Source organism: Periplaneta americana, chromosome 9 (assembly GCF_040183065.1).
Source record: "Periplaneta americana isolate PAMFEO1 chromosome 9, P.americana_PAMFEO1_priV1, whole genome shotgun sequence".
Lineage (NCBI taxonomy): Eukaryota > Metazoa > Arthropoda > Insecta > Blattodea > Blattidae > Periplaneta > Periplaneta americana.
In genome coordinates this window covers 170,572,703-170,580,789 of record NC_091125.1, presented here as the reverse complement: position 1 = coordinate 170,580,789, position 8,087 = coordinate 170,572,703, and the positions used below count along the sequence as shown (strand labels likewise).

Here is an 8,087-nt window from a genome sequence, read left to right as displayed (position 1 = left end):
TGGATGCCCTGCCGAAATACTGATATTTCGGTTATATGGCTGAAGTTGGCAGAGTAGCCAATCCTTTTAACTTTTCTATTGCTTAGAAAAGAATTTAACGACATTTCTAGCACCATCCTGAGATATAATCAAAACATTATTCATACGCTCTATTCTATGTATATGATAGTGTTCATGTGGAATCTAGCAACTTTTGAACTACTGTCTGGCGACTTTCCATACACTTTAGTTGGCAATTCCGAATGTATGGTGCAGTATTTTGACAAATGAAGAACGAAACTCGCAACTCATGAAAATTGAAATATAAATAAAACATTTTCTTTCGTATATTGAATTATAAACGAGTTTGTAAATTACATTGATTCCCATCATTTTTTAGCAAATTATTACATTAGGAATGCTACATCAAAACTTAGATAACTGCTAGCATTTCAGGAAAATGAAATAGCAGCCTTGCTGACAAAATAAATATAGGACCAAGACGGTCTTGATAGGACGAATAAAAGTGCTAAACAAGAGAAGCATGGGGATTAAAGGAAATTGATAAGTAGTATATTGAGTTGATAGTAAACGTTCATCGTAGACTACATTACTTTATACCTTAAATTGCGCCAGTTATTCGAAACATGCTCAGTGCCAGATTGTTCAAAATAACTTGTCGACCAATCAAAGCACTTCTTTATCAAACAGCTGGCCCAGCTGGCTTAGCTACTAAAACCACTAAAATGGCTGACGAAGTGGAAAAGGCCAGGCTCGCCGGGCCTGGGGGCGATACTATATTTGGAAAGATATTAAGAAAAGAAATTCCGTGTAACTTCATTTATGAAGACGAACAGGTAGACATAATAAAATTATTACGATGATGATTATGTAGTATATTAGTACGTTATTTCATAGCTGTACTGTTTTTATTTTTCAGTGTGTTGCCTTCAACGATGTTAATCCTCAGGCTCCGACTCATTTCCTAGTGATTCCACGTAAGCCTATACCTCAATTGTCGAAATCCGACAACAACGACGAACAGGTACAGCATAATTCGTAGTCCTACTTAATTTATGTTTTAAACGAGAATTTTAGGCATGAGATTCCATCAGAGATTTAATCCATCTCCCCTCTCTTACCGAATGAATTTTAATTATGGGTGGATAATGCAAACATGACATAATGAATTTCCACTGTAAAAGATTCTGGGTTATTCTCCCATTGGGATGTCCGGGAGAGGAAGACACATGATCGTATGCGGTATAGGCTGCTACATTGAATTTGATTGTTCTTTTAAGTCTACAATTTGCCTGAGTTGGCAGAAGTTCGGTTCAGTACTAGGGTGCCATCGGAACGAGTTTTGTCGCGCCTGTAATTTCTAAACTACGACATATTCCAATGAAGTAAACAACAATCAACAGACGAAGGATCAATTTATGCAACGTCATCTTGAGTTGGAGCGAGTGACGTCACCTATACGCGTTCGGGAGGAATTTGCACGCGGATCGCGCGGCAGTTTAACGGGAGAATGCGAAGTGATAGAACGTTCGCAGTGGTGTCAAACGATTCGGAACGAACCAGGCTACAATCTCAATCGAGCAACAATCGACAAGTTAAATTGAAAAAATTCTCGAATGAAGTTGAGTGAGAAAATTCACAATGTCGAGGCATATGCACTGCAATGGGAGCAGGCATGTAAGCAACGAGTAACAAACAATAGAGCACATGGTTACCATAGCAACCAATATGTTTACACTCAATGCATACAAGTTGGCTACTCCCAGGAGACCCAGCACAGCAAACTTGTGTCCGGTTTTCAGAGTATCAGGAAAAAGAGATGTTGATTGTCACTGCTGACGTTTATCCTAACAGCAATTCTGTCAGTGGCGTATTCACGCATTGAGGGTGTGCCTGCGATACAGGCTACCCTATTTTTTTTTTTTACTCTAGATTCATTTTTTTATTTACGTGTTAGATATGAGTTCGTATATTCTCATATCAGTCCCCTAACTGCCCATTATGTAACTCAAACCAAGAAATGGATTCGGAACACCTCAAAATCTGTGCTTCAGTGGCTGACCATGATAATATCTTTGAAAAATATTGGAGTGCAAGAGGTCAAATGACTTTATTGTCAAACGCCCATCATTAGAAAACAACAACATATTCTCATACCAATTGTTTAGTGTTACGCGTCACCCATTCTCCATGCTGTTAAGTACTTGTACTTCTAAATGGCTGCATGCAAGATAATCAGGAGAATGAAAACATTGGAGTCGATAGCAGAATTTATTAAATAGCCTATTTCGAGATTGAAATAATAAATAATATGAGTCTTCCTCTTGCCTCGTCAAGAAAGTGTTGTCTGGGGAAGGTAGGTGTATTAAACAGGCAATTTTATTTTCACCCTGTTTCTAGATTCTGAGAGGCTATGCGATTTCTAAGTATCTGGCCTCAGACGAACACAGATGAAGTGTGACAAATGAAAATGGAAGTATAGTAAAACCAGTGTCAGCTTAAGATGGTCGTGTGAGAACTCTGTACAGAAGGAAACAGAGATGAACATATCCCATACGCTCCATCTGTCATAACTCCAGTTTCTCCAGGAGGATATTATCCTTATATGAATTGTTTTGCATCGCACTAGTTAGACTCATGACCTCTGCACTAGAATGAGGTGATGTGGTCAGCACGACACTCTTTTAAGTTTTCACCAGTAGAACTAGCTCTTTTCTTTTGAACATTCAGAATCAAAATGTGAGGTTTGTTATTTACGTCATTTTGTGTCTGTTATGGCAGTTTCATAGGAAAGTCCAGGATAACAGGATTTCGAATTGAACGGGTTACATCAGCTGCTTGTCTATGCGGATGACGTGAATATGTTAGGAGAAAATCCACAAACGATTAGGGAAAACACGGGAATTTTACTGGAAGCAAGTAAAGAGATAGGTTTGGAAGTAAATCCCGAAAAAACAAAGTATATGATTATGTCTCATGACGAGAATATTGTACAAAATGGAAATATAAAAATTGGAAATTTATCTTTTGAAGAGGTGGAAAAGTTCAAATATCTGGGAGCAAGAGTAACAAATATAAATGATACTCGAGAGGAAATTAAACACAGAATAAATAGGAAATGCCTGTTATTATTCGATTGAGAAGCTTTTATCATCCAGTCTGCTGTCAAAAAATCTGAAAGTTAGAATTTATAAAACAGTTATATTACCGGTTGTTCTTTATGATTCAGAAACTTGGACTCTCACTCTGAGAGAGGAACATGGGTTAAGGGTGTTTGAGAATAAGGTGCTTAGGAAAATATTTGGGGCTAAGAGGGATGAAGTTACAGGAGAATGGAGGAAGTTTCACAATGCAGAACTGCACTCATTGTATTCTTCACCTGACATAATTAGGAACATTAAATTCAGACGTTTGAGATGGGCAGGGTATGTAGCACATATGGGCGAATCCAGAAATGCATATAGAGTGTTAGTTGGAAGGTCTGAGGGAAAAAGACCTTTAGGGAGGCCGAGACGTAGATGGGAAGATAATATTAAAATGGATTTGAGAGAGGTGGGATATGATGATAGAGACTGGATTAATCTTGCTCAGGATAGGGACCAATGGCGGGCTTATGTGATGGCGGCAATGAACCTCCTGTTCCTTAAAAGCCAGTAAGTAAGTATGGTAGTTTCATTCCTAAGAAATCTCTATTTCATGATAGTTGGCAGGATATTTAAAATATATTATTATTATTTATTATTATTATTATTATTGTTGTTGCGTGGATTTGCTTGTAGCTGCTGGGACATCTGCTGATAGTCGCACGGAAACTGGCAAAGGATCTAGGACTGGACAATGGGTTCCGGTTGGTGGTGAACGATGGCCCAGACGGCTGCCAGTCCGTGTATCACCTGCACATCCACGTTCTGGCTGGACGACAGCTGGGCTGGCCCCCCGGCTAATGTTTTTTTGTTGGATTTGCAGCCCCCCCCCCTCCACAATATTAAGTGCTTCTCAAACTGTTGACATATTGCTGCAACTGCAGGAAATGCTAAGTTACTTCTGTTCCTCATTTGTTTGTTATTAATGCTTGTAAGCAATGGGGTTATGGGATTAAAGAAATATTCACAACTCGTGTGTTATTTTCTGGAAATTATGTATTTTTCCTTTTCTAAGCAAGTTATCAAAAGGAATGCCAGTAGTAAATAGAGTGGTGAGTATGCCCTATGCAAATTTGTTTCCAACTCCTGTGCAAGAAATGTTTCCTACAGTTTGTGGCTAATATCTGAAAAAATAGACTTCTTCAGAAATTTCCAGGATCTTCGTTGAAGTGCAGAATCCGGGGCTATACACATATGAAGAGCACAGAGGAAAAACTGAAGTCCAAAATGATCGATTTTCTGTTTTAGATGTGGAATAGATCGGGTAGTATAGATTTGTGTAGTTACCTCGTTAGTCCAAAGAAATTTGAAGAATGATAACCCAAAGACAATAGAATATAATGGGTCTTGAAACTTTTGACTTGCTCTCCTATAAAAATGGTAAAATGTGATTTCAGTTTTTTTTACCCTGTAATCTCCATATGTCATTTTTGCTCTAAAGTAACTATGAAAACAAAACATGAAAAAATAAATAAAATTTAAAAAATCAGCAACTAAACAAGAGTATTATTTTCTTGGATAAGAAGATTGCAAAGAAAAAAAATCAATGAATGAAAGGCATGTATTCCCCCTGAATGTTTGGCAATACAATCAAGCACTCAGTGGCCTTAGGCACGTTTTCCTTTGTGGCATTTCCTTTTCCGGAACTTCCATTCATAAATTTCCATCTACACAATATTCGAATCCTACATGATTACTTCACAAACGTCTGTGCAAAAATTATACTCATAAACACTTCTGTGATTTGAAATTCTAAGCTCACGTTGCACATATTTCTAAGGTAACTTTTGGCTCAGAAATGTAAGCAAGAAGATTTCATTCCTCTTATACTAAACTTTTTTCTGCTATATGTTTTGCGTTGGCATGGTAACAGTGCAATGTGAAATTGTCTTTTCAGTCATATTTTATCATGTTTCACAGTTGAAAACTTAATTTTCTCTATTTTTATTTAATTACAATTCAAATAAAATAATATTTCCATGTATACTCATGGAAACGATCACTACTAGATACCCTACAGAAGAATGGCTACACATATATACTGATGGATCCACCACAGAAAACCTTACTGGAGCTGGAGTTACATGTACATATTATTTTTCCTTTTATCATTCTGTTGGCAGAGACACAACAAATTATGATGGTGAAATAGAGGCTATACACATTGCTCTCCGACAATTATTAAATCTTCCCTTAAATAAATATAACAAGACAGTAATTCTTTCAGATTCTAAAGCTGCAATTCAGGGAATATGTTCAAATGCTACAAAGAAGTCAACAAAAATAAGAGAATGCTACAAAATGTTAACACAGCTCCAAAAAGTTAATAAGATTGTCCGTCTCCAATGGATTCCAGCACAGTGTGGAGTCATGGGGAATGAAACCGCAGACACACTTGCCAAGAAAGGCACAACAATAAAACAAAAATCTAAATTTAATTTCTCATATTCCTCAATAAAACGCTTGATCACTACAAAATTTTCTCATTCATACCTACAAGAAATAGAATCAAATGCTAAAGACAAAAAATGGATTACACTACTTTCCAACCCAGATATAATCCCCCAGAGACCAAGGAAAACAGCAGTTGCAGCCTTCAGACTATTGACAAATCATGACTGTCTAGCAAGTCATCTCTACAGAATAGGCATCTCAGCTTCACCCATATGTGTCCTGTGTAACGATCCAGCAGAAATGAATGAAGACCTGTGAAGCATTAAGATCAGAAGAAACTACAGTTCAAAAGTATTGGAAAGCACGACTGCTAATGGCTTCTTTGCCAGATGCAAGGCACTAGACAACAACAACAACATATTTCCATGCATAATTTTATATCACATATGCCATCATTAACATATCGATGGCTGAGAACCAGACTGTTCTAAGTCCAACTTTTTATAAGAAAGAAATCTGTGTTTCATTGTGTTCCAGTTCTTGTCTGCATATATGAATCGAACAAAATTGTAAATATTACTCTCCATAAGGTTGCTGTGAAGCTATTCCAAATTGTTTCATGAAGCTTTGAATGTCAGAAGCTTAAAATAGCTCTCCTGAAAAAAAAAAAAAAAATAGTGAAATGGACTTGGAACAGTCTGGTTCTGGGCCATCGATATTACGAAGAACAGGCCATAACCGTTTGGCCAAGCATCTGCATAGAATTGGAATATATCAGTCCCCTAACTGTCCATTGTGCAACTCAAACCAAGAAATGGATTCAGAACACCTCAAAATCTGTGCTTCAGTGGCCGACTATGACAATATCTTTGAAAAGTATTGGAGTGAAGAGGTCAAATGACTTTATTGTCAAACGCCTGGAATTAGAAAACAACAACACATATTATTAACATCCCAGATTAGTTTCCTCCAAGTGCCTCAGTCTACGAGGCCATTAAGGTGTGTTATGAAGGTCAACTTCAGTGGTTCAAGTCTAATAATAATAATAATAATAATAATCACCCAAGGCATGACAGCGCATGAAGGGCCACAACCGACCAGCCGGCTGCTGGCCTCATGTCTACATGCCGAAGTAGAGTTAGACGATCATCCAACCAGAATGGAGGTATCGTGTGGTTAGCACGATCCCTCCCAGCCATTATAACTGGCTTTCGTAACCAGATTTTGCTATCATAACTCCCCAAGTGCATCACGATGTTGGGTGAGCACCGGTCCCGTACACTGGTTGAAATTTCATGAGAAAATTTCTTCCCCCATGAGGACTCAAACCAGGTTCAAGTCTATCCATCAGCAAATAAGAATGTAAGTGCAGTATTACAAATACGAATGAAAGTCTGGTTAAAGAGGTAAAATAAAATGAGGGGTAGAAAGAGAGAGAGGGGAAAGGGGAAAACAGCATCTAGTAGACAAGTTTGTAATTTAAAAAAAAAAATCATTTTTGTGTCAAATTGACTCATATGTCAACATCAATAGAAGCAGAAACAGCAGCTATGACTGTTTGCGCCCTTTTGGGAAAGTTGTTAAAACATACACAGTGGGTGAGTCATCAGAACAGAAAGATGGACTAAGAGAGTGCATGAGGGATCTGTCCCAAGGTAGTCAAGAGCAAGACCTGTGTACAGCAACGTCCATCACGCAGTTTACAAGATAGTAGAGACACACTGCTTATAATTAATTTTCTTAAGCTACAGTAATCTTTGCTGGGATTCTGTCCCGTTGATTTGAATTTGCATGGTTTCTTTACAGCAATGAATGTCAACGAACATTGTCGGAGTTTGTCTTCGAGGCCGAGAAAGCAACTGTAAAATTACAGTAGGTCATGAACTAAATCATTTAATAACATGTGATTTATACAATATTATACATACCATAATGGCGGTAATGTGTGCTGTGCGGCGAAGATGTAGGAAATACCTCATCATAACGTGTGTGAAGAGAGTTAAACCAATAACAGACTATGGCAAAGACTAAACTTGGACATTAATGCTCTACTCGAGCGCATTTTTCTCATTATTATTATTATTATAATGGCGGTAAAACAAATCTTTGTGCAATTTCTCCACTAATGAAGCCGAGATATTAATTGATTATGTCTCCAAACACAAATCCCCGTTCGACATGAGCCAAAAAGAAGAATCAACGTAAACAATAACAAATCTTATATCTTGCATCAACCAGAACTGTTAATACAATTGAGTAAAATCATTCGTAATTGAAGGACACACACGATGCGGCAGATTTAGCTACTGAAGCAAAAGTTTGAGTGTGAAACAGTAAGTGAAGTGGAATGCCAAGCAAAGGAGAGAAGTGCAACCTCTTTCTCACATTATTCTTTTATTTGTAACATTATTTCCTAAATAAATGCTCCTAAAAAAAAAACATTTTAAAAAGTAAAAATAAAGTGTTTATATCATTGGTTTTTACCTTGAAGTCACTGCTTTTCTTTCAGCTGGGTTTATTGGTTTGTGAATAAATTTTGTGGGTTAATTT

The 8,087-nt window shown here is 37.3% G+C and overlaps 1 protein-coding gene across 1 annotated transcript; it reads left to right on the top strand.

Annotated features, from left to right (window-relative positions):
* The first annotated feature begins 474 nt into the window (after positions 1-474).
* Positions 475-4,113, top strand: HINT1 (histidine triad nucleotide binding protein 1). Its single transcript, XM_069836366.1, has 3 exons — positions 475-836; positions 920-1,024; positions 3,780-4,113. Exons 1-3 carry the CDS (start codon positions 627-629, stop codon positions 3,942-3,944), a joined length of 480 nt encoding a protein of 159 aa, XP_069692467.1. The 5' UTR covers positions 475-626; the 3' UTR covers positions 3,945-4,113.
* The last annotated feature ends 3,974 nt before the right edge of the window (positions 4,114-8,087 follow it).

Bases quoted from the DNA above. Each gene is read 5' to 3' on its own strand.
- HINT1 (XM_069836366.1), top strand. From the start codon at position 627: ATGCTCAGTGCCAGATTGTTCAAAATAACTTGTCGACCAATCAAAGCA. The intron at 837-919 runs GTAGACATAATA...TTTATTTTTCAG, and splicing joins TCATTTATGAAGACGAACAG to TGTGTTGCCTTCAACGATGT. The intron at 1,025-3,779 runs GTACAGCATAAT...ATTTGCTTGTAG, and splicing joins CCGACAACAACGACGAACAG to CTGCTGGGACATCTGCTGAT.